Source organism: Medicago truncatula, chromosome 7 (assembly GCF_003473485.1).
Source record: "Medicago truncatula cultivar Jemalong A17 chromosome 7, MtrunA17r5.0-ANR, whole genome shotgun sequence".
Classification (NCBI taxonomy): Eukaryota; Viridiplantae; Streptophyta; class Magnoliopsida; order Fabales; family Fabaceae; genus Medicago; species Medicago truncatula.
Genome location: NC_053048.1, coordinates 43,280,923 through 43,308,032, shown reverse-complemented (window position 1 = coordinate 43,308,032; position 27,110 = coordinate 43,280,923). Strand labels below are relative to the sequence as shown.

Below are 27,110 nucleotides of genomic sequence, written 5' to 3'. Positions count from 1 at the left end.
AAATACCTCATATTAATATTTATTTTTGGTCAAAATATTAAAGTTTATTTTTTTATGCTTGTTAAAAATAGAAAAGAAATTAGAACACGATATGTGTTGGGCCTAATTTTAGCCTACTAGGACAAACTTCAAAATTGCAAGGAATTGTGTCTATGAGATTTGATTTTAAAATTTAATTCAAGTGAGGTCGTCGGAAGGTTAAACTGTTAAAGGACCATATTCTTCAAGCTTTTTGCCACTATTTTGAGTTTTAAAATTAAAAAAATGTAGAGTTTATGGATGTTTTTAAAACACTTTTTCACCTTTTAGATATAATTTGAAATATTGTAGGACGTGCGATAAAAAGTAGGATGAAATAAAAATTTCTCCTTTATGAATGGATAATTGGGATCAATTATTATGGATTATGATAAAGGTTCGACTTTGTGTTTGTTTGGTTTGTCGTGTAGGAATAATTGACATTGTTGTGGTCAATGAGCTTGCAAACTTGCTAATAATCTCACAAAGTTTGAATTGAATTTTTTTCGGTCTAGGTCAAAGGATATCCATGACCGGATATGGATATCCTCTTTTGCAGGTTCAGAGGAACCATCACATGAGTGCTTCCCTAAACCTCTTATCATAATCATCTGATTATAGTCGTCCCTTAAGGACAACTGTTGAGGTAAATGTTCAAGTACCAAAACCCTAAACCCACTTTATAAATACTAACTCATGGCCATTGATTCATGTACTCACACATATGACCCTAAATTATCTTATAGATCTACAACGCTCACTGACTTGAGCATTGCAATATCTTCGCAAATATCACTCTCCTCCATCCAAAAAGAAGGTTGTTGGCTAAAGTCTTATACTCAAAAGTCATTCACCATCAGATTTTAGACCCGACACAATAAAAAGAAGGCCACGTAAATGGCTTATATGTCACCTTGCCCAAAAAACTTATAAATCGCCTGTTTTGATGAACGAATGATGAGTAAATGTGCTAGGTTTTGATCTGTTGTATAAAAATATATGTTGGTATTATGTTTTCCTAAATCTTCTTTTGAGGGATGTTTTCGAAATTCTATCACACACATATTGGTGTTATCAATTACGTTAAAAATAAAAAGGTATGTACTCGTATGATCAAAGGCCGACGATAAAACTTGATCGATGACTTGTCGTGGGCTCGTAATTTAACACGTAGTGAAATTGAAAACCACCAAATACTTGTGTTTTTTCCCCATATAAATAACATTTGTATTTTGCTAAAAGAAGTATTCCACGTGATATCAATTCTATGAAATATGAAGTAGGTGATTTAAGAGAGATATAGTGTGTCCAAAATAGTTTTTTACAAACTAAATTGCTAACATTCTTCTCAAGTGATTGATATAGTGTGTATTTATATAATGGTTTTTTTTTCTTCTAGATTACCTTATATAATGGCACCAAATGAGGAATTATTCATAAGAATTTGAGTTTAATTTTTAGATCGAATAATTTTATATCAGATATTATTTATCTTTCGATCGAACTTTGAATTAGCAGAGCCTCCTTCTTTATAAATTGGAGGGTGAGAAAAAAATTGTGTGGATGAATATTATAAATTGTAGGATTTTTAATTGAATTCCTAAACCATAAAAAAAAAAAAAAAAAATCTAATGTAACATTAGATGCTTTGAAATATTCATTCAAAATATTAAAGCACCACTCCATTTGTCCATTTCATGCTTGCTTAGTGTTACTCCTCGTGATGGCTCAATCATTTGGTCCATGGACGAAGAATTTGGGTGGACTGAAGAGGCGGGTTACTGCTTGGAAAAGGAATCAAATTTCAAGTATAAGCAACATCCACAAATTATTTGGTGTGCCAAGATGAGTGTCTGTTCAAGTATATCTAATGAACTAGTCATTTGAATTGAGATCTCGTCATGTGCTTAAAATATAGCAATTGATGTTTTTGTTGAGTTGAAAACATGAAAACACTACCTTTAGCTTGGATTAAGATTCATAGTTGAATAGTGATAGATTAGCGAAACCTCAAAAGAGAGAAATGACTACCACCCCGATGAGCCTGATAAAGTAAAATCCGCAAAGGATGCTTACTCTTAAATAGAGTGGAAATGTTACGAGTTTCACATTGAGTAGAAAACAGAAAGTAGTATTTGATTTATGAGACTATCCTATTTATACGACTGATATTTTAGGTTGAACCCTCCTCATGGACCTATGTCGTAACAAACTCAAATTAGAACAATCAATGGTCAAATTTTTATAAATAGTATATTAGATTTGATTTTGACACTTATAAATTGTTTGTTGAATTTCGTATTAAGTATAATATGATATGATCATACACAAACATTTGAAAACTAATAAATATCATATTAGAATTTTAAGTGTGAGTGTCTCCGTGAACTTAATTCAATTGATATAGATTAATATGGATAATTCATTATTTATATAGGATCAGAGTTCGAACTTCAAACACCTTACTTAATCACCTTAAGAAAAGATGAATATTTAAGTGTGAATGATAACCTTACGCGGACTATAATTGTGTTAAATAAAAGATATAAAATAAGTGAATCATATACTTCATCTCCTACAAATTTTGGTGGATATGCGGTGGCAATGACCCTTAAGAGATCTCATAGATCTTTTTTAGTAGGAAAATGTCAGGAATTGATATGTTTAAGGAGGTGGACATACACGTGCGCGCGCGAATGTTTTAAGGATTTTTCGTGGTCAAGAACGTTCTCATTATCAAATGTTGGAGGCTATTAAACTTCTCTCTTTTTGGTGGTTTAAGGCTAAATTTACTGTATTTCCTTATTGTTTTCATGATTGGTTTGTGCGGGCATTGGTTGATTTTTGATTGTTCTCTTTGAACTTGTTTGTAACTTTTGGGCGGTCTTCAATGGTACACCTTGTGTCGTGAAGATTGACTGTCGTTTATATTATATTTCATTTTGATTTCTTCAAAAAAAAAAAATGATGAATTTGATTAGAAAAACAAAATATTCGTATTATTGTCAATATTAAAATATATATTTTTTTAAATATAATATTTCAGCTGTCACAAAAAAAAAATTTTTTTTACAATAATTGTTGTAACAATATTTAAAATTGCTCAAAAAACATTTTTAGTCACAAAAAAATTACTGGGTTACGTTGGAGCAGGGCCGGACCTTGGAGAGTGTAAGAGGCTCTACCGAATCGGGCCTTTAAAAAATATGGGCCTAAAAAAAAATTATAATACCCACCCTCACTTAAATTAAAAAATTACATTTTACTCTCTTTTTTCTTCAGTACAGGTATGAGTTTTTTCTAGGCTCTAGTTCTACTTTCTGGACATAAATTTGATGCTATCAAACCACTATCAATTTGTATAATCACTTAATCAGTCAATTTGAAAAACCATTTCATTGAAAGAATCACAACAATAATTTATTTTTCACATAAACCATTCGTTTTCCCTTTTCCTACGACGTAGGAGTGACATTCCAAATGACACCGTTAGGTAAATTTCACCTATCTTTCACTTAATTTTATTTTGTTTTGTTTCATGTTTAAAAGTTCTTCTGATTCTGATTTTTTAATGAAGCTTAGCTACACACAAAAATTGCATTTTTATTTTACTGAGGCCTATTTTAAAAATAGAACCGAGCCTCCTATTTCGTAGGTACGGCCCAACGTTGGAGACTAGACCGTTCTCTTTACAGTGTGACACATTTATAAAAAAAGTGTTTGGTATTATGCTTTGTATCACAACCCAAATTTGTGCAAGAAGACCGAGAGTAACAATATTATGAGGACAAAACAATCAAACTCGAGCACTCTAACTTCTGAATGAGACAATGTAATTGAAGCCAATTTTTCCGAATGGACATAAAAAGGTCAATGTTGGCTCGAAAATGCGTCAAATAGAAAAAGGGAGAAGATAGAAAACTCATCGATTTCTGATTTTTGGTGTGAGCAAAAAGTGATACCAGACACTCCTTTTATAAACGAGGATCCAAGATCAGTTATAAAATGAATGACTCTGATTATGTGACCGTTAAAAAATGGTTAAGGAGAGACATGGGGTGTGAGCTAGATTGTGGAGGGCCCATGCGTTGTCGTGTGCCAAACGCATGCTGGCGCATGAAAAAATCGAACATGACGATGGAGTGTACCAAAACCAAAATTAAAAAATAATTAATTAATTAAAGGTTTTGAGTTATTTAAAAAATAGGGTCATGCTAACCGGTGCCCATGGGACAGGGTTAAGGATACTAAAAAAAGAAGTTATTATCATAAAAGAAAACTATTTTTGACTTTTTATAAATTAATTAAACAATTTCAATGAATTACCTACTATATAATTACCTTTTTAGTATCCTTAACCAGTACCCTGTGGATACCGATTTACATTTCCCTAATAAACAACACACCACACAGTCTTATCTAGACCATTCGGTGTCGACGCACGTGTGGTAGTCATGTTGATTGTGTCGTCATTTATTTACAAAATCATGCACCCTCGTAATGGACATCCGGAGAGACCTACCTGCACTATATAAACACTTGTTTTGTATAAAGTCTCTCTTATGTGGGACTTTTAGGATTTTTTCAATTCACACACAAACACGCTTTTGTTCCAATAATCCGCTACTTCAATTTAAAAACGACTTGAAAGTTTTTTTTTTTCCTTTTGAAATTGTGCATAAGTAGAGGTGTCTTACGACTTAGACCTTTGCATGTGAATAAGATTCAATTTTTACAAGAGTGACTTATATTCTTCGATTCTTTCTGACATCAAAACACACACACACCCTTTCTTAAGTGTATTATAAAAGAAATATGCATTAAGGCCTTACAAATTTTGAATTTAGGCTCTGTTTGGTAAAAATAGCGGATAGCTGATAGCTTTTAGCTGATAAGCTAACTGAAGTGTTTGGTAAAAATAGCGGTTCAACTAGCTGATAAATGTAAAATGACATAAAGGGTATTCTTAATTCATAATAAAAATTATATCATTAATTTAAGTATTTGTAATTTTGTAAACTAATTTTTCTTTAAAAAAATACTTTAAATTTATTAATTTAATATATCCTATGTATTATTAATTAAATTAAATTTTATTCACTAAAATTTTATCTTATATTTATTATCATTTAATTGTTTCCACTTTATAAAAAAAAAAATAACATTTACCTCAAAAACAAAAAAAAAGGTAGCACTAATAGAGTAATACTAATAACAGAGAATAAAGAAAATAACACTTACCTCAAAAAAAAAAAAAAGTAACACTAATAGAATAATAGTATTTTGTTTCGTAAAAAAAAAAACGAAGGTATATATTTTTTCAAAAAAAAAAAAAAGGCCAGTTGATATATATACAAAAATTGAAATAAAGGGATAGTAGTCTTTATTACGTAGCTTATTATAAAAATTATAATGGATAAAAATACAATTTAAATGAAATAATAAGGGTAAAATTGGAAGAAAAAGTGAGAAGTTATAAGCTCAAACGCTATTTGGAATAGCTTCTGAAAAATAGCTTATAAGCTCGTGAAATAAGCTATAAGCTCATGGTGAAAAAGTGTTACCAAACATAGCTTTTTTGTCAAACGAGCTTATAAGATATAAGCTAAAAGCTAAAAGCTCTTTTTTGGGGTTAACCAAACAGACCCTTAGCGACTTTATATCTCTCTTCTAACTAATCATTCTCTCTCATCAAAATGATTTATTTTAATAATTCATTTATCAATTAGATGCACTTAAATTATCAATATCACCTGGTTAAATGTCACCTAAGTATTTTCCTTAACTTTAACTATGATCTTAGAAAATGTATACTTAATTTATGTAGGTACTTATACTCTGTGTGTAAGTGCCATATAACTTCATATACAAATGGTTCTTTTTACATTTTAAAGATATTTTGAATGCAACTAACTTTTTATGAGTTGCGACTAATTTTTCTTTTAATAGACAGAACCTTACATATATTACTCCGTATAGTGTCCTTATCAATTCAACCAAGTTCATAGAGACAAAAAAAACATCTAATTTAAGACGGAGAGTGGAGGTTATATCAAAGCAAAAGTTAAAGAAGAATATTTACTTCTTTTCAATTCAATAGTAGTAGAAGGATCCGGTGTTAAATCCAGTAATTAATTACAAAAAAGTTTTTTTCGGAAAGAGAATTACAATAGAGTAAAATCCAAAAAAACTAATAAAAATAACAATAAAGTAAAAAATTTCCTCTAAAAAATAAATGTAAAATTCCTTAAAAATTCTTTACCATTGTCTTCCTTTTTGTTTTTTTCACTTTTTCTTCATCTTCTTCCTCTCCTTTTCCTTCTTCACCCTATCAACTCTCTCTCTCTCTCTCTCTCTCTCTCTCTCTCTCTCCAACACATTGCTTCCTTTCTTCTCACCATTTCCTCGAAAAACCTTCACAATTTTCATTCTATTTTTCATCCTTCAAATCTAAACCCAACAAGCTTCAAAACAACACCATCAAACCCACCCCATTTTCACTTCTTCAACCCATACACTCTTCAACTTCGTCTTCATTCCCAACCAACCATCACACTTCAGAAAAAAAAAAAAACTTTTTCTTCATTTCTCAGTGTTCAGGTCTTATCTCCGTTACCCTTTTCATCCTGGGTGCTAAGAAAAGCAAGTACATGAAAAAGGAAGAAACTTTCCATCTGGGTCATGAGATTTGGTATGTTCAAGTTCAACATTCCTAAGCTCTTAGCTTATGCTTTTAATTTCCACTGTTTCCTATTTACCTAGATCTTTCTAACTAAGAAAATGTCAAGATTACTCTTTTCAGATGTAAGCAACATTATGCTAATTTGTTAAATTTCAGTTTTCATTTATAGTTAGTTTCATATTATAGTCCTGTTATTGAAATCAATTTGTGATAAATAACATTTTGGTCTAATTTGGGTCCCATCTTTGTATAAAGTTTCATTTTTTAGTACTCATATTCATCTCTCTACTGTTGTTTTAGACAATAATCAAAAGGGTCACAACACTGTTCAATTTGAAGTTCCTTTGTCAAATTCATGGTGGTAGCTTCCTAATTTGTTGCAAGATTCTGTGATATTCATGGTGGCAGTGTGTGTTGTGGCTTATTGAGTTTCTGAGCTTTGGACTAAGGTACCAAACTTGCTCATTGTCTTCTACTTTTGTTTCTATTTGGAAGTTTCTTTCAACCCCTTCAAATTTGACTTTATAGTTTACCTATTATTCTAAGAAAATGTGCGTGCTTTTGCCTTTTGAGCTGTTATCTTTGACAAAATCCTCTAACTTACCTTACCTCTTCACAGGTTTTTGGTGCAAATGTGAGTTGACTATTGGACTCATTATAACATATCTTAATTTGTCTCTCTGAGCTTATATAGATATGCTTCAACTGGAGTGTTTCCTTAGATTAGTACTGTTGCTGTATGTTTCATTTGGCTTCTTGCTACATCCTGTTGTAACAACTGTGATACCATTAGGTTCAAAACTTTCTGTTGTTGATAATAATTGTTGGGTTTCCACCAATGGCGATTTTGCCTTCGGGTTCTTTAACATTTCCGATGAACCTAACCAGTATAGTGTCGGCATTCGGTTCAATTCAAAGTCCATTCCTTATAGCCTACAAGAACTTGTATGGATTGCTGGTGCTCATGACAAAGTAAGCAACCTGTCCTATTTCCAACTCACTCCACAAGGGGAACTTATATTGTTTGATTCCTTACATGGAGTCACTGTGTGGACCAGTCACACAGGAAATCGATCTGTTGTTTCGGCTGCTCTTCACGACAACGGAAATCTTATTCTGATAGATGCAAAACAAAACATTATTTGGCAAAGTTTTAATAATCCTTCTGATACACTTCTCCCAGGACAGAGTTTAGCTGTTTACGATACGCTTCGTGCTTCAACAACACATCCCGAGACTAGTTACTATAGTCTTTACATGAATGCTTCTGGTCGGTTGCAGCTTCGTTGGCGGAGTAGTATTGTATACTGGACGAGTGAAAGCCTCTCTTCTACTGGAAATCTCACTGCATTCCTTACAACTGATGGATCTTTGCAACTTCGAGACCAAAATTCGAAAGCTGTATGGAGTGTGTTTGGAGAAGACCACAATGATTCTGTGAGTTATCGGTTTCTTAGGCTAGATTTGGATGGCAATCTCCGGTTATACTCATGGATGGAAGCTTCACAATCATGGAGATCTGTTTGGCAAGCTGTGGAGAATCAATGCAAAGTCTTTGCTACTTGTGGCCAACGTGGTGTCTGTGTCTTCACTGCTTCAGGTTCTGCCGAGTGCCGGTGCCCTTTTAAGGTAACTGAGACTGACAATTGTTTGGTTCCGTATGAACAAGGTTGCACATCTGGCACCAACATGCAACAATACAAGAATGTACATCTCTATGGAATTTATTCTTCAGATGATTCAGTTGTCACAACTAGTCTGCAGCAATGCAAACAGTTGTGCCTGAATGACTCTCGGTGCACAGTCGCAACTTTTTCCAACAATGGGGGTCCACAATGCTCCTTAAAGAAAACCAAGTACATAACTGGCTATGAAGATCCATCTCTAAGCTCAATATCATTTGTTAAGAGCTGCTCAGATCCATTTGCCGTAAATCCTGGTATCATGAAGTCGCCTCCATCTAAACCTTCTCCTCCAAGGATCTGTGTTCCTTGCTTGATTGGGGCAGCCTCAGGAACATTTGTCATCTTTGCTTTTGTCCAGCTGGGAATTGTTTTCTTCATCTGTAGAAGAAAAAAATCTGCTATGAGAAGAGTTACATTAGCTTTCACATTCCCGAATTCTAAAGGTTTAATGGTGTTATCCTTCTCAGAAATTAAGAGCATCACTAGCGATTTCAAGAATCGAGTAGGGCCAAATATGTTCAAGGGTGTGCTACCGAGCAACCGTCTGATGGCGATCAAAGACCTGAATGCAACCATAGAAGAAAGGAAATTCCGGAGTGCTGTTCTGAAGATAGGGAGCATCCACCACAAGAACCTAGTGAAGCTGGAAGGTTATTGCTGTGAGTTCAATCACAGATATTTGGTGTATGAATATGCCAAAAATGGTTCGCTGGAAAAGCATTTAGATGACTCTAGTCTATGCAAGAGGCTAACTTGGAGAAAGAGAGTTGAAATATGCTCAAGTGTTGCGAAAGCCATCTGTTATTTGCACTCAGGGTGTAGGGAGTTCTTAAGCCATGGGAATTTGAAATGTGAAAATGTGATGTTGGATGAAGATTCAATTGCTAAGCTGTCTGAATATGGATTTGCAATAGTTGATGGTGAGGCTACATATTGCGGCTTTTCAGCTGGAAAAGATGTAGGAGATTTTGGCAAACTAGTATTAACCTTATTGACCGGGCGTCGAGATGACGAACAAGTTTGTGAATGGGCATACAAAGAATGGATGGAAGGGAGGGTAGCTAATGTGGTTGATAAAAGAATTGTCGGTGGTGCTGATTTGGAGGAACTTGAACGCTCATTAAGAATCGCATTCTGGTGCGTTCAAGTCAATGAACATAAAAGACCTCCAATGGAAGAGGTAGTGAGAGTACTAGATGGTACGTTGAATGTTGATCCACCACCACCTCCATTTCATTTGCCATTTGATCCACAAGAAAATGGTTCAGAAACAGAATCAGTGGTTTACTAGTGTTTATTATGCTAGTTTAATTTTTAGGAGGCACTTTTCATTAAGTTTACATTTTCAGTTGCCTTCAGATTGAACATGTATAGTAGGACTAACATGTAGGGGAAAAATATGCCCTTTAATTTTTGTCCCTCAGACTATAAGGGGCACTGATTGTAAAGTTTGAATACCATGTTTATTTGAGATTTGTGGCATCTTACTTATTTAAGTCTCCATTTGAGCACTGACATGCTGAGCATTGTCTTTCATTTGGTGATGTGCAAATATTGCTTTATTTAGATGTAAACAATATGTTTAAAGTTAGATTAAAAAACAATACATGTTTAAATTGAATAGATAATAGGAAAGTATGGTAACTGGTTTCATTCAAAGAACATCAATGTGGGCTCCTATGAGGAAAGTTGGAACAAAATTGTCTATTACAAAATCTTGGTTGCAAAATAGATGGGGTAAGCAATAAATTCTAGTATCTTTTTGGTTGAACACAAATTCAATTGTCGGCCTAGACATACAAAACTCTCTATTTTTACAAGTTAAAAGTGATTTTACTTTTATCTTCCAAATGTAATCAATTATTCTATACTCTTTTTAAAAATATCATTACAAGATAAAGGTCAGGTGTTTTTTTTAACACCAATTATTTAAAAGTCAATTTTATTTAATGAAAATCTAAAATAGAAGTCCAGTTTCCAATTCTGGGACTGGTTTGTTCCATTCCGTGTTTACATTGAGAAAAATGTTGGGAACATTTTCTTTTTAATACTTTCTCTAATATTCACTTTTATATTGACTGAAGTTTATGAGTTTTATCACTTTATGTGAGATCTATATTCAAAATGTAAAACCCACACACGTTTTGTCTAATAAAAGAGTGTTAGAAAGAGAATCTTCTTAACACTTCTCATACCATACCATGATTGATGATTCCTAACTGAGGTAATACTATCTCCATAAATAAAAGATTCCACCGATTAAAACACAAGAATGAATTATTTTTAAAGGGTGAAATTCACGTTAATTTCTTTTTCTTTGACATTAACCCTTCAATTCTTAAAGAAAGAGGACCTTAGTAATTTCATGTTCAGCTTCACGAGGAAAATAAAATCTAGCCAATTAGACTTTTGATAAAGCTCAGTAATCATTTAATTTCAATTACTTGAATTAATTCACATTAATTTCAAATTTATTAGAGTTGGTCTGGCGATGTTATCTTGAGAACTTGGAGTGTATTCCTCCTCGATAAAGGAATGAATGTTTTTACCATTTACAAGATTTTTGTAGTTGGTAGCTTGCCTAGAATTTTTTAGTCACACTAGCTAGTTTCTGAAACGAGGTGAATAGGCGCATTCTCTTTCGTTTGGATCCAATGTCGGTAGTTGACTCCAAGGTATATTAACTGAACGTTTATTAAAATATATAAATATGCTTTTGAGTTAACATTACAACAAGCCCGTCTAGCTCAGTTGGTAGAGCGCAAGGCTCTTAACCTTGTGGTCGTGGGTTCGAGCCCCACGGTGGGCGAAAATTTATTTTTTATATTTATTTTTTGTAACATTTCAAAAGCATATGGATGATGATGATGATGATTCTAAAAGGACATGTTCATGCAACGTCAATATGACTTTTTTGACTTCAAATCTTAGTGGAGCAGATATTCTAATTCTACTGTCTTGAGACTACAATGCTAAGCTCTTACGTTTGAGTTAACACCTCAATTGTAAGAAGTTGATTTAATTTATTAATATACATTTTTTGATCAATGTGTTAATTGATGTTATCTAACAAAAGTTAAACTTCTGATATCACTTTTCTATGCTTGATAGTTACCTAGGATAGTGTCATCTCTACACAACATATAGACAAGAAAGGGTAAAAACAACTTTTGAATGTGGATCGAAGTGAATGCTTTTGAATATATACCATCTTCTGGCCTTTCATCATTTTAAATCCCTCCTTCTTTTAGTCACTATGATTTGATACATGAAATGCACTCTAGTCCACATATAATGCAGCTATAACTATAATCTTTAATTTTTATTATGATATGTACTATTTATCACTGCAAATACTCAGAAGCATCTAGACCACTTTGAAGGAATAATTAAAGTTACGTCTATCACACACATATATAATACACGAGTGATAGAGATTAAAATGAGGGCTATCATTATTATTGTCACCCTTAAATTTGACAATAGCTAAAAAAGAATAGAATTAAAAGTACAGCATCTACAGATGAAATATTTTGTTACCGAATATGCAACAAAAAAAGTGATATGAAAATGATGTTAGCTCTGGGTTCGTTACATGATGAGTTGATGACCAAAATGGTGTCCTACAATGAGAGGAGGGAGGGCACGTGAATAAGGAGAATCCAATGAAAACATCGTTCGTGTGGGTATTAACTTTTCCCTTTTCATACTAGACAAATTCTTATTTACCATCAACAAAATGTGTATGTAATTTACTCATGTTGTTAAACTATCAAACTAACCCAATTTAATCAACTGATACATAAGCAAAATTAGGCATAATTTTTATCAAAACCTCTTATTATATTTCACTATACAAGCAAAACGTTATCCATATTTAAATTCCCCTGACTTGTCGCATCAAACAACATTCTTTTTCTTCTTAATTTTTCACTCATTTTTACTCTATTGTTTATACTCTTGTATGACAAATACAAGACATATATGTGTCACTAGTATATAAAAAAATACAAAAATAAATATTTGTCATTTATAAATATAATAAAAAACACGAGATATGTAATTATCATTGATGCATAAAATCACACACACATAACGAGACCAATATTTATCAATGATACATAAAGTAGTTTTATTTATTTAGGTTTATGAGTCAAAAAATAATACTAATAAAGTAGTTTTATTTATGGGAATAAAGTAAGGGTTATACCATTGGACCAAAAAAACGGTAGGGTTACACATTAATATATAACCTCGAGTGAGAAGTGAGTTTCCAATTAATTGATAGATGGAAAAAGTTGGCTTAGGTTTTTCTAGAGGAAGTTGGATTAGGTTTTATTAGGATTTGGATTAAACTTTAGTTTCGTAGTGACCAAGCATAGTTGTTAATTTAATTTGCCTATATATACTCACCAATCTAAAAAATAGTGTGTTCAGTTTTCAAATTTCTTTGATAGCCGTGAGACCCTTTTAAGAAATTACCTTATGGATTCAAATTCTTCACCAAGATCTCCAATGGAAACAAAGCAGGAAAATTCACCGAAAAGGTCTAGTGAGCATGCTACTTCTCCGGGCTCGAAAGTAGAAGAAGTTGAGAGTACTACTACTAATGTTGAGGAGGTTAACGAAGAAAATATTTGTTCGAGTGATGGTTTCACTACACCAAAAGGTAAAAGATTCAAAATACCAGAAATCATTGATTGTCCACCAGCTCCAAAGAGGAAAAGAACATGGAAATGCCCACCATTTAGAACATCAAAAAGTTTTTCTTCACCAGAAATCGAGTTGTTCTTAACTACGATTAGAAAGTTTGCAAGTTGAAGTTGACGGTTGTTTAATTCCAAGGGTTTAATTTATATGAGTTTTATTTAGAGGTAACAATTTCTTTATAACTGATCTTTGAATATAGTTATGACTATTTTTGTAGTATATGCAATTCATAATCTAATTGTTAGGGATGGTATTTTTTGTTTTTCACCAGTAAATTGGTAATTTTTTATCTCCTTTAATTGCTTGTTTGAGTGTAGTGCAATTGAATATAGATTTACTAATCATTAAGGTTCGATCCAAGAAAGGTGGCTATTATTAAGGTTCAATCCGAGAAAGTATAGAGAATTTAGGGAGACATAAGGTTTGAAACATTATTTTAGTTTTCCCTCTCTCTCTCTCTCTCTCTCTTTTTGGTGTTGGTCGGGGTTCGAACCCCGACCTTGCATATTTTATACATTGTCCATACCAACTGAGTTAAGCTCACGACTCTCGAAATATGTTTCGTGGAAGTGTTTACTCTTCCGCTTAATAAAAACAAATAATATTTCTGTTTTGTTTTATAAGAGTTTTTTTTTTTTTTTTTTTGTGGTGTTCGAAGTTGGAACTTCATACCTTAGATATGTGCGACACATTAAATATTTCTACAATTTTTTAGCAATTTAAGAAAGGCTAATGAATGCCCTAAAACACTATTTAAGGATCTTAAAGTAAGTTTTTAAAGAATATCTTGGAGGCACTTGATATCAAGACCCTAGTTATATTTACGAGAAAGAAAAAAGTCATAACCAATTTTATTTTATTTTATTTTTTGTAAAAATTATACTCCATCCGTTTTTAATTATAAACAAATTTTAATTTTTAGATACATTCAATTAATGATGTATATGGTTCATGATATCTACCACATACATCAATCAAAGTATTTAGTAACATAGGGAGTACCTTAACTTTGATGTCTTTCTTGGAAATACGTGTCTTACATGTTTTAGTAAGAGTTAATATTGAACTGTTTTGAAATTTTGGTATCCTTTTTCAAAATACACTCTTTCGTCAAATTTGTACCTCTAATTATTTTACCTATTTTTTGAAATGAATAAGTAAACAATAAGAGTACACCTAAAAAAAAGTAAACAAAAAGAGTAAATATTGTCATGGGAAAGATAGATTCATTCTCTCTAATAGAGAGTAAACTTGTGAAAACAATAACAATTGTTTACAAATTTAATATGATTAATAACTTTGTTAATTTATGTGTTTTAGGCTGTGAGATCCTATATTTAGAGACAATGATAGGATTTGGCTTCATCAAAACAATATGCATTATATTATACACAGATTGGTTAATGTATATGTTATCTAACAAAAGTGAAACTTCTTTTTTTGAGGAAAATAAAAGTGAAACTTGTCTAATTTTACTTTCCTTTTGGATAATTTTTTTTTTTATAATACCATTTTTTTTTTTACAAATGATAATCCTATTTTTCATAGCTTTATTTGCTTGATAGTAACCTGGATAGTGTTATCTCTACACAACATATAGAAAAGAGAGGGGAAAAACAACTTTTGAATATTCCCTCTTCTGGTCCTTACATCTCTTTAAATCCTTCTTCCTTTTAGTCACTATGATTTGATACATCAAGTGCACTCCACACACAATGCAGCTATAAATATAAACTTTATTTATTTTTTTGTTTGAAATATAATCCTTAATTTAAAATATATAATTTTTTTATTTTTTATTCATTATATGTACTCTTTATGGATAATGGACCGCATATACATGGAAGCATCCAGTTCATTTTACAAGATTAAAGTTACATTCATCACAAAAATAATACACGAGTGATAGAGAGATTAAAATGCAGGCTATCATTATCATTGTCACCGTTATATTTGACAATAGCAAAAAAAGAATAGAACAATATAAATAAAAGTACAGCATCTGCAGCTGAAAAATGAGAATCCAAAGATAGATGCTTTATAACTTTATTTGGGTATACTTACACACAACTTAAAAAAAACAAAAACAATTTTAATAATATATATTTTGAAATAATTCAATCAAATATATTGTTATATATCTGTGTCTAAATGGTTAGTATTACTATGTAACAAAAAAAAAAGTGATATGAAAATGATGTTAGTTTTGGGTCTATATATGATGAGTTGATGACTGAAATGGTGTCCTATACACGAAGAGAGAGGAGCTAGGGCACGTGGATAAGGAGAATCCAATGACTCAAACAATGGTGGAGATTCAATTCAAGGACCAAAAATTGGTAAAATAATACCCTTTTATTTTTTATTTTTAGCAGAGGTAAATAATACTTCATCCATTTTAAATTCATGTCGCATATATTCTTATGACTTATTTTCATCATATATATTTTCATTGACATATGAAGTGGTTTCTCTCTGGACTTTTTTTTCCTTAAATTCATCAACAAAGATTGTCCTAAACTTGGTAATTAAGGCACAAGTTGCGGTGAATGTGTTTTTAGATATTCCCCGGTCTCAAAATAAAGGTAAATTTAAGATTTTTACACATTTCCTTAAAAAAAAAAAAAAAAAAATTACACATGAATCAACAAATTCAATAAAGTTGTTTAAATTGAAGGTGGAAACATGTTAGATCGTCCGACATGGGTCTACAACCTGACATGTTTAAAGTCTAGTTCGACACATTTAATAAAATAATTGAATTTAAACTTTTTTATAAACCCTATTTAATTAAATAGGTCGACTTACAAAACCGTATACTAAATCCATCAGACGAGCTTGTAATATCTCTTCCATTAGTGCTATATAAACCATATTTAATTAAATAGGTCGACTTACAAAACCACATACTAAACCCATCAAACGAGCCTGTTTATATATAATATCTCTTCCATTGTTGCTACAATTGTAGTTTTCTTTATAAACCTACACCTTTATATTATTTAGTTATTTAGTAAGAGGCCTATTGGTGATAGTAGGCCTTCACAAAATTTGGTTATATAGTACTAGATAGGATGGTGTGTTTAAACCGTCATAAGATTTTACCTATTTGGTAATAGATTTACATGTGTAATTAGATTTTAGTGTAGTGTAAAATAAACTTATAAATAGGTTTTCAGACTTTATCAGACATTTAAAAAGGTTAGTCTAATCCTTAAAAATGAGCCTATGATATGTAATTGGTCAAACTCATGTCTATAATTTTTGAAGTAGATCAAACTTACGCCTTATAAAATCCAACCCAACCTAATCCATTTTCACCCTAGTCAAAATATATGACACTTTCATCAAACTAATTTTATCAACTACTATTTGCGTGTTTCACACAATCATAAATATAATGCTTTGGAAAATAATCTAAATAATAATCTATCCGTCTCATAATAAAAGCCACTTTTGCATTTTTTTTATTTCTAAAAATAATTGTCATTTCAAAATATTAATTTAACATTTATTATTTTTTGCAATAATGTACCCTTATTTATTATACTTCAACTTCACGTAACTATTTCACTAACTACAATTAACAAGACTCTTTAGCAGATAATAATGATATAATTTTATCGATGATATCAATCCAAATAATTATTTCCTCAAGAATCACCCAAACCTAAGTAGGACACTTGATCTTCCCTCAAAAAACAAAAAATAAAGTAGGACACTTGATCTGAGATGGTGAGAGTATCAATTAGAGTTAGAGAGTATGACTGAAGAAAAAAAAATACTCCTACATGGAAAAGCGATAACATTTATTTTAAAACAAATTTCATTTGTTACAATGATAGTCATTGTTAAACACATAAAGTGTCAATGTTTAACTTTTAAGATCTCTGATAAATAAAACTGATGAGACTTTTTTTTAAACGATTCTTATGTTTAATCAATCATAAATTTTATACACTTATTTAACATTTTATTTTCTCTTTATTTCTCTTCCTATCACACCAACTACACATCATATCAAACACATCACTTTTGTTATATCATCTCTTTCAATGTGTCGATTGATTTTGTGTGTCTATCAATTTTTTTTCCTTTTCAAAAATTAACATTAAAGATATTAATAGAAATGAAAATTGGCCAAATCCAAATGAATTTGGTTTACAATGGGATCAGGAGGTTCAGATAGTAAATATCTACTAGGCTCCGAAATGGCATTCCTAGCAAGGTAATGGGCGACCGAATAACCTCTTCATCCTACAAGAAGAAATTTGCCTTTCACACATCTATGATTTTCTCTTTGGCATCCTAAACTGACGAAAATACTCTGGCGGCGGTTAACTTATGTTTGGAGAACCTTTAAGTCGGTTAAGTGTCTGTTTGGTACTGCATTTGCAAAACAGAGTTTGATGAAAATCACAGGGAAAAAAGTTAGCGTAGAAGCTACTTATTTAGAACTTCAGAAAATTATGACAAAAATGCACCAGGTAACGTGCAAATCTACTTTTGTGTGTTGTAAACGAGAAACCAAACAAACTCTAAAGTGACTTATAAAATAATCTAACAAATCTAAAAAAATATCAAACGACATTTAACTACCGTTTTATGACATAATTAAATGATACTTAAGTGTCGTTCAACCAACTGTAATTATATTTTTGAGCAATGAAAATGTATCTAAAAGCAACTCTCCTCCAAACATAACCCAAATTGAATAAAACTTTCAGCTCATTTGTAAACGAGTGAGCCACTTTCTTTGCCCAGGTAACAATTTTTATTTTTGAGAGGAAACCCAATAACTATTTTGAATAATTGTGAAACATCGATCAAGTTTATTTTTAGGCTAAATTACCTTTTTGGTCCTCTAACTATTTAATTGGTATTGGATTTGTCCTCTAACTATTTAATTGGTATCAGATTGGTCCTCTAACTAAAAATTGATTTATTTCGGTCCTCTAAGTTTCTCACCGTTATTACATTTAGTCCTTTCTGTTAGTTTTATTCAAATAAACGTTAGAGTTTGTGTTATGTGGGTACCTGATCTCCTGTTTCACACATACATATGAACCATAACAGTTACCGATAGTATCAGTCACTATTTGATCATAATACCTTAACCAGGTATAGGACCAAAATGATACTAATAAATAAAGTTAGAGGACCCACATAACACAAATCCTAACGTTTATTTGAATAAAACTAACAGAAAGAACCAAAAGTGGCAACAGTGAGAAACTTAGAGGACCAAAATAAATTAATTTTTAGTTAGAGGACCAATCTAATGCCAATTAAATAGTTAGATGATGTAATCAAGCCTTATTTTTAACTCCCAAAAATCAAAACATTATGCAAAACCCCTTGTAAAAAATGTTATCACAAAAATTATAATCAAATAATTGTAAAATTGTCATTAGTCTTTCACCAATTCATTCTCTTCAACAAAGCATGATAAGATCATTCATATGAACATGTATTGCTTGTTAACATCTCCATAAGTCCTCAACGGTCTAAAGAGTGTTTGGATCTGCGTATAAAGCTTGATTCTCATGTCCCTAGACAATTTTTTTCGTAAAAATAAAGAAGGTACAAAATGTAGCATCACTCTAAACGAACGTTTATTGACTTTCCACCGCTTCAACAAACAGAGGCTTATATATACATTGCCTCCGATTATATATATATATATATATATATATATATATATATATAATGAGTCAACAAAACTTGACTCAATTTTAGATAAATATATCAAATCTTATTGACTCAAGTTAATCTTATGTATAAGATTGGAGACCGTGTATTTTAGGAGAGAAAAGTTAATCTTATGTATATTGGAGAGTGTATTTTTTTGTTGTTGAACCAAAGCAAATTTATTGCATATTATTAATAATTAAGGGGTACATGTACCTCATAAAAAATATGGGAGTTAGTGTAGGATAAGACGGCTCTAGAAATACCATGATCTACCTTATTTACTTGCCTCCAAACAAACGAAACTACCTATTCGGGATATGTAACATCCCAGATTACTTTTAGCATTGTCGACTGACCCCACAAATCAACACGAGTCTTTTCAGTGTGTTTTGTCCTCACTCGCACACTTGCCGGGAAACTTCCTGGGAGAGGTCTGCTCTGATACCATTTGTAACATCCCAGACTGCTTTCAGCATTGTCGACTGACCCCACAAACCAACACGAGTCTTTTCAGCGTGTTTTGTCCTCACTCGCACACTTACCGGGAAACTTCCCGGTAGGTCACCCATCCCAAATTGCTCCAAGTCAAGCACGCTTAACTGTGGAGTTCTTATGAAATGAGCTACCGAAAAGAAGATGCATCTTGTTGATATAGGTAGTACCCAACAATTCTTATAAGCCTTCCTTCAACCATGTAGTCCCATACCTACAAGGCCTTAGGATCCCTCTCATTCCGGCGTGATTCGATTCCTCTAGAAGCTGTCGGGAGCCGCTCATTGTCGTGCCTTGTGCACCGGCGACCACTCCCCATCCTCGTCGGTCTTGGGTGTTACGGGATATCTACAATGAGCTGCCCCCTATGGAGAGTGTATATTTTAGGAGAGAAAGAACATATTTAAGCAAAGAATTGAATACTATATGCCTGCCTACTATATGGCACCTTATTAACCCTAGCACGTGAATTGCTGACCAATGAAACGCATCATAGTTGTAAGTGTAGGCAGAGAAGGACAACAGTGGCATGTGTCCCTAACTTGGTCCCGTGAATAAGCTCTTTCATGGTCCCCACACACAAAACAGTTTGGTGGGGAGATGGCAAGTTGCACATTACCTTGCTTTCCTCATTCATTCCCCCCTTTCTACGTTGGTTCAAATCAAAGTCACAACTACAACCACACAAGTCAAGTGCCACAAAATATTTGGTATAACCAACCAATATATACTTAAAATTAATTTCTTTTAAATTAACAAATAAAACACTAAACAAAATTTATGTATTGTTTTGCATTGTAGCTTTGTTTTCATCCCATGTTTCATTATATACTATATAACGAAGTGATTAATGAGTTTTAATTATACAATCAATCTGACTTGAATAATTGACGTTACTTCCTCCGGATACACATTGAATTTATCATTTTTCTACAAACATGAAGTTATATGTGAGTTGAGTCTTAAACGCTTAACAAGACTATTGTATATCTTAAAACTCAAACAGGTATTTACATATTACTCATCAATGAGGTCTCACGCAAAAAAACAAAAGTTGAACTCCCGTCTCTATGAAGTTTAAGTTAGCTCCTTGCAAAGTGCTCAATTGAAGAGGAAAAAGGTACTTTAATCTACCTTCCTAACTTTAGCATAATATATATGTGGAAAAATACAAACCTTGCAGTTGCAAGTGGTGCAAAAACAAGAGCAAGTTGGAATAGCATGCTCATCTACCCCACATGATGGACTAAACCAACCAGTATACATAGGATTTGATATTGATTAATGAATGAAATAGCTAACGGCTAGTTAGAGTTGAGATATGAGGGCATAGTTAAGCCAACTTTTAATTGTAACATCATCAACTCAGCAACATTCAATCCCCCTTGGTATTGGTTTTTAAATACAATTTTAATACGAAAACAATTTGTCTATTTCATAAATCTTTGAACTAGGAAGAGCCACATAAACAAAACTCTATCTCAATATTTTAACACTATAATTCTCATAGACCAGTGATCATTGTTCTTGCATTTTTTAGAGGCACATCACCAGAACAATGTGTAGGGCTAAAAGTACTCCCAACTCATCCTTAGACCTTCGGACGTTGGAGCACTGATGGCAACTGGCAAGTTAAATGTGGGGCAACCCTCAATAGTGAAAATGCGACCAACAAGGACAAATGTATAACTGTCAAACATGCATTAACAAAACATGGAACATGCATGCAGACACAACAAATTGAATTTATAATAAAAAGCATAACTTGAAATGAAGTATCAATAAAAAAAAATAAAAAATAAAAAAACTTGAAACACCTTATCTAGCCAGACACAAGGTGTACATACTCATACTAGGAGTGTTCAACAATATTATGCTTTCTATGTTGATGAAATATACTAGAGACACGAAATCACAAAAATCTTCTCATTGCCCATGCAGGGAATAATAATGTGTCATCACCAACACTACTCAAGTCAATTTCAATTGCCATAAATAATCAAAGAACGCTGGTAAGAGTGAAAAAAAATGTCTAATGCATAAATCTAATGCCTTTTCGAGCGTCGCATTTTCGCAAGTTACAATAAGAATGATGAAAAACCAAGTTAGTTGTGGCTAAAGTTCATAGAGTGTTAGCTAAGCTGATCCATAGAGCCTATGACTTGAAAATCAAGTCCTCTTGTCCTTCCAGGTGCACCCCCTTTCAGTGAGGAAACATCCAACATGATACTGTCAAGTCAAATGCAAGATCAGCAACTTACCCTCAAGTGCTAAAACAAGTAAAGAAAATTATAGGACTCGGGTAAATTTGGTTCCTGAAATTAACAAAATTCCAAAAGGTGATCCAAAAGAACTAATATGATGAAGAGGATTTTCACATTTAAGGATCATTTTGAAATTTCGTTAATTTATGAATCAAATGGTCCAATGTCTACGATTTAAGAAAGGAAATTGGTGATTCACTAGAGTATTATATGGCTATTCAAAAAAAAAAAAAAACTAGAGTATTATATGTTTAGATATCTTACGAATTCTTTGACTCCTTGTCAAGTCCAGAAGAGATGCAGCTTATGATGATTTTGTCATCAATTTTAGACACTGAATGATCTGTTGGTAGATTAATCTCTCTAGGTGCTGCTGGATTGACAGATTTATACATGTCAGTATTTATCTTCATGGCTTTTATAAACTGAAAATTTACATTCAGTTTGGCTACTTAAAAAAATTCTTACCTGATTTGGGTGAAGTTGCGACAAAACCATCAAGTCCCAGTAATTTCTGCACCAGTGAATATACGTATATTAGGATGATAAGAACTTTTTCAGGATTGAGGATGTTTTTGCTTTAGCAGGAGAGTTACCTTAAGTCTGTCATAACACTCTTCAAGGTTGTCATTGTATAAGATGAAATCAAATATATTCGAAGACTTTCCTTGCTCAATCTCAGCCTGAGCATTACGCAGTCGCTTCAGGATCTGTTCCTCAGTCTCAGTCCCTCTGATTTCAAAACATTAAGTTAAGCCTAGTTTTGGATAAGTTGAGAATTAATATACATCACTAAGCAGCCACTGCTAACCTGTCACGAAGGCGCTTCTCAAGCTCTTCCATTGATGGTGGACAGACAAAGATGAATATGGCTTCAAGAGAACTAGCCCTAACAGATCTTGCTCCTTGAACATCAATATCAAGAATGCACCTCTGGAATATTTAAAAATTAAAATATCAGGTAAGAAATTGTTGGAATTCAGATCCACAACAACGTAATGAGAGGTTATTCTGTGCCTCTAACAAAGCTAAAATCCCCAGTTCAGCAATAATTGCCCTTCAAGTCAAGTCATAGGTGTTTGTAAAAATCAATCAATTCTAAAAACTTCATTGAAAAAAAAAAATCTTTTTAAAACCTTTAGCTGAACTCAGAATGAATAAATGCAAGACTTGTCGAAATCTATGGTGATTTGGATAAAATGTCGCACACCAGCGTACCCACGATTTAATGTTCTAATATCCAAGCTTCAAATAAAATGAATTAGAATGATAGTCAAGTAGAAGGAACTTACTTTTCCTGCATCTGCTACCACTTCAACAGCCTCAACACTGGTCCCATACAAATTACCATGGACAGAAGCAAATTCGAGAAACTTTCCACTTTTAATCTCTTTCTCCATCACACTCTTCTCGGTAAAATGGTAATGGACCCCATCTTTCTCCATATTTCTCGGAGCACGGGTTGTATGACTCACAGAAAAACCAAACATCGAAGGGAATTCCTTCATGAGCATTGATATCAGTGTTCCTTTACCAACTCCAGAAGGACCACTAATAACAATAGGTTTCTCAGCATTGCCTATCACACCCTTACTCCAAGCAACCACCTCAGTCCCCAATTTTTTCCGCTGCTGCCTAACATATTCAGTGTCCACCTAGTAATAATAAAACAAATTAGCATTTAGAACTTGTTATATAACACAGAAATCTACTACATTTTTTCAAAGTTTTCATGCATTGCGATATTCTTTTCTTATAAACAGTCACCTCTAGAAACCATATCTGGTCATCTGATTTGGAACCCTTCTTAAGAACTAGGATCCGGTTTTCGAAAAGCACGGCTGAGTGTCCATTGCATGACAAGGGTTTGGTGCCTAGCACAGTTGGGTGAACCCTGCAATCCAAAATGAATATCAGCAACAAAAAGCCTTACAAAAACAGCTATGAGGTTAAGAAACTTCAAACTGACCATTCTCCAAGACTACGGTCAAAAATTTGAACGTCAATGGACAAAGTTCCATCATCAGCTCCAACAGTGACATACTGTCAAACAAACGGAGGCCCGGTTTTCGTTTTAGGCATAAATTGGCTAGCTAGCTAATCTAATTAATGAACAAATACTCATAATAATATGATCTTGAAAGCATAAAGTATAATATTACCGTTTTTTCGCCAACGACAGTAGTTGTTTTGCAAGTTCCATTATTCAATTCAAGACCATTAAGAGGTCCATCTTGAAGGTCATCAACAAGGAATGCTGGTGCTTCACCCTATTGATCACAATCGAATAGAAATTAAATCAGACACATAAAAACAAAACCACTTTGATCCACATTTGATCATCACAAATTCACAATCTACTACTAACATTCTCATTGAAACTATACATTTTTATAACTCAATAAAATAGCATGGAATGGAGGATTAAAAATATGCTTACCATAGAGAAATATGTGTCTATATTCCTCGATTAAACCCTGAACAAAAAAGCATAAAAAAATATATGAATACCATAACAATTATTAAGGGATCTAGCAATATATTCATAAGAAAACAAAATCTCCAACTGAAACTAACACACATTACAAGCAGTGGCATAAAAAATAATATAAAAAACAATATACAAAATATTCAACATGAGATTCAAATAGAGACAAACCCAGATTTCATCAACTTCCAGGAAAACAGGAGCAACACAAAATTTATCAAAGAAATCATCAAGCTTGGATTTTTATCCATTATATGAATCATTCTGATCCATCATGATTCACATATTATTAAAAAATTATAATAAAAAACAAAACATAAACAATGTAGAATTTTCAACCAGCCAAACTAGACCAACATTTAAAATTCAAAAAACAGAGAAAAAAAACATTAAAAAATGAAAATTTTCAGATGGGGTTATGAAATAAGAAGAGATTAGATCAACGAAAACAAAACCCAGATCGCAATGTGAAAAAAGATGAAATCTTGAAGAGGTTGAAGTTACCTTAGGAAACGAAGCAAGAACGAGGTGTTCTGTTCTTTAGAACCTTAAAAAAGATGATTTTGTTTTGTGGTAGAACAGAGTTAGTTGTTGTTGTTGTTGTTGATGTTATAAAGCAAAAAGATGAAAAAGGAAAAGAGGGTTTGAAGAAAATGTGAGGAAGAAATTCATATTTGTAGGCTCAAAAGAAAAAAGGGGGCGGCTTTGTTGAATTTACAAACCTTCAAGGGCAGGCAGGCAGGACCTGTTTATGTTTTCTTTGTGGGGGTGCTTATGAAGCTTCTTCTTTTTGTTTCTTATTCATTTTAGTAAAATAAATATTTCTCTTTTTACCCGCGATTCTCGGATCAGACGACACCGATATCTTCTAACGTAACCTAGCTTGGGATATTCTAATCCGAGTTTAGACATGTTTCAGTTCGAAGATATTATTAGTGATTAAGAGCTTACGATACTTGAGAAATTGGTCCATGCAGTTTTTATCCGTGATTCTTGGACATAGATACCTTCCAACGTAATTTTTTTCTCAGATGATTCTAACTTGAGTTTAGACATTTTTAGTTCAATGAGATTATTTCCGATTTAGATCTTACGATACTTGAGAAATTGGTCTCTACGGTTTGATCTGTTATCCAATTTACATCGAAAAATTTCGCTTTTTACTTTTTTATTTATTTTTTATTTTAAAATAATTAGGGTAGCATTGAGTCAAAGGAAAAAAATGAAAAAGGAGTATCCTATTCCTGATTTATGTTTCCTTGCGGTGCTAGAAGTTCTAAGAGAATTCAAGTGTTGAAGTTGGTTGCCAAGTGGGGATAAAAGAACCAAAGTGACGTAGAGAAATTTGTTTTCACAATTCTTATTCATTACTTTTTTGATAAAATACATACCCCAAATATTTAAAAATTATATACATAGATGTGGCAAATCTATACAAATGATTGTAAAAACATAGGAGCCTTATAGCCAAACACACTCTTGAGTGAACATAAACTATCCTACCATACGGTTTTGAATTTTGATCTCTCCTAACATAAATAAAAAAAAAAATAAAAAAAAAACTAAATGAGTTGAAAAAGGGCTCAAGAGCCCAATTATCATGAATCGTGCAGCACATATAATGCACTCAACAATTCTTTCGGTTATAATTTTTTTTTATCCTATAAATTTCTTTTACGTCCTATTCGAATTTTAAAATCCTAAATATTTCAACGTATTTTAAAGGTGTTTATGCCGTTCAAATTCTATAATCTAAAATTTTCATATGCCGTACGAAAAACTCGTAGAATGAAAAAAGAAACCGTCTTTTTTTATGGAGTCTTCCGAACATTCTCTAGAGCATTCATCGTAAACGTTGTTATGGGAAACCCTAAACCCATAGTGAAATTAAAATCTAATGCCGCACCAAGAGCTTATGCGACCATTACTAATTTAGATAGGTGAAGATTTTTATAAATATGACTATTAGTTTAGAATTGATGTTAGTGTAAGGATAAAAAAAAAAAAAAAAGAGCACTTCGTCCCATTTTTGAAATTTAAATAGAGAAGAAATTACTAGTTTGATGATGATTAGAACATACATAACCCTCTTCTAAATTATGTTTGGTTCCTTGTTCATCACATGACATAAATGATTGATGAAGCAAATTCTACTACTTTTTTTTATCTGTTTTGGTGATAAATTAATTCTTCTAGGATGGATGTTCAAAGAAATTAATTCTTCTAGCTAGCCAAAAAAGAATAATTTAATCAGCATTATAGAATCAAATGCTAAGAGGATAGGCTAACCAGATTAGAATAGTCCAAACACATTCTTTGATAGTGTGGTCAATGAATTCCACATGCCTATCATCCCTAGGATGGATTAGAATTTAGAGGGCATGAAACCCCTTGGAATTTTAGGTAATTTTTGGTGGGAACAACTCTAAGAAGCTCAGTAGGATTGATAGTTTGACTAGAGAAAGGACCGTCTCATGCTCTCATTTTTTTCATGTTGAATTTCAACCTCTCATCTAACATGTTGAATAATGCAATTATGTTTCAAATCAAAGACCTATCGGTATTCCATAAATCGAGTGTTACGCAAACTCGTTTGAGTTTATGCTTTTAAGTGCCAAAAAATTGTTAACTCGGAGATAAACTCGATTTTTAGTGAAATCGGAAAATTTGACTGAGTTAACATGTGTTAAACTAGGTAAACTCAGGTGCCGTTTAAGTAGGAGACGTGAATAGGTCTTCTATGATAGGAGATTATATAAAAGACTGTTTTTTTTTTTTTTGCTACTAAAATAACTTGTGTTTGGAGGTGGTTGTACATTGGTAACTTGTTGTTGGAGGTAAATTCTATTTAAATTATTCATTTAAGTGCAGGGCAATCTTGGAATATCGTCTTAAATAAAAAAATTGTTTTTCCACCAGATCTGTAATGATTACAACATCGTTGCTATTCCTTTGAACGCCATTAATATAATGACTTCATTTTTTTCTTTAGAGAAATATAATGACTTCGTATAATGAGGAAGTTGAAAATATATTCACGTTTTTACTATAGATTGAATATTATGAAATTTTTTTAA

The 27,110-nt window shown here is 32.4% G+C and overlaps 2 protein-coding genes and 1 non-coding gene across 6 annotated transcripts; 2 read left to right on the top strand and 1 right to left on the bottom strand.

Annotated features, from left to right (window-relative positions):
- The first annotated feature begins 6,308 nt into the window (after nt 1-6,308).
- On the top strand, nt 6,309-9,900 carry LOC11427290 (G-type lectin S-receptor-like serine/threonine-protein kinase SD3-1). Of its 2 annotated transcripts, none has more exons than XM_003625108.4 (3): nt 6,309-6,709; nt 7,001-7,149; nt 7,320-9,900. In XM_003625108.4, the coding sequence occupies exon 3, from the start codon at nt 7,397-7,399 to the stop codon at nt 9,674-9,676; it is 2,280 nt and encodes a 759-aa protein (XP_003625156.1). In that variant the 5' UTR covers nt 6,309-6,709; nt 7,001-7,149; nt 7,320-7,396; the 3' UTR covers nt 9,677-9,900. The 2 variants fall into 2 exon arrangements, with proteins under 2 accessions (XP_003625156.1, XP_024627144.1); XM_024771376.2 differs by having other exon boundaries at nt 6,309-6,822.
- Nucleotides 9,901-11,121: 1,221 nt separating this feature from the next.
- TRNAK-CUU (transfer RNA lysine (anticodon CUU)) lies at nt 11,122-11,194 on the top strand. The gene has a single exon. It is a non-coding gene; the product is annotated as a tRNA-Lys (tRNA).
- A 9,895-nt stretch (nt 11,195-21,089) lies between these two features.
- Nucleotides 21,090-24,805, bottom strand: LOC11433812 (guanylate kinase 2). Of its 3 annotated transcripts, none has more exons than XM_024771239.2 (11): nt 24,538-24,805; nt 23,986-24,022; nt 23,708-23,815; nt 23,515-23,588; nt 23,313-23,439; nt 22,838-23,200; nt 22,357-22,478; nt 22,142-22,277; nt 22,014-22,059; nt 21,810-21,918; nt 21,090-21,510 (listed from the first exon to the last, which is right to left on the bottom strand). In XM_024771239.2, the coding sequence occupies exons 2-11, from the start codon at nt 23,986-23,988 to the stop codon at nt 21,414-21,416; spliced, it is 1,185 nt and encodes a 394-aa protein (XP_024627007.1). In that variant the 5' UTR covers nt 23,989-24,022; nt 24,538-24,805; the 3' UTR covers nt 21,090-21,413. The 3 variants fall into 3 exon arrangements, with proteins under 3 accessions (XP_024627007.1, XP_024627008.1, XP_013449633.1); XM_024771240.2 differs by having other exon boundaries at nt 21,810-21,915; XM_013594179.3 differs by lacking the exon at nt 23,515-23,588.
- Between the last annotated feature and the right edge of the window lie 2,305 nt (nt 24,806-27,110).

Bases quoted from the DNA above. Each gene is read 5' to 3' on its own strand.
- LOC11427290 (XM_003625108.4), top strand. From the start codon at position 7,397: ATGCTTCAACTGGAGTGTTTCCTTAGATTAGTACTGTTGCTGTATGTT.
- LOC11433812 (XM_024771239.2), bottom strand. The intron at 23,589-23,707 runs GTAATATTATAC...TTTGTTTGACAG, and splicing joins CTGTCGTTGGCGAAAAAACG to TATGTCACTGTTGGAGCTGA. The intron at 22,278-22,356 runs GTTAGCAGTGGC...TTTTGAAATCAG, and splicing joins GAGAAGCGCCTTCGTGACAG to AGGGACTGAGACTGAGGAAC.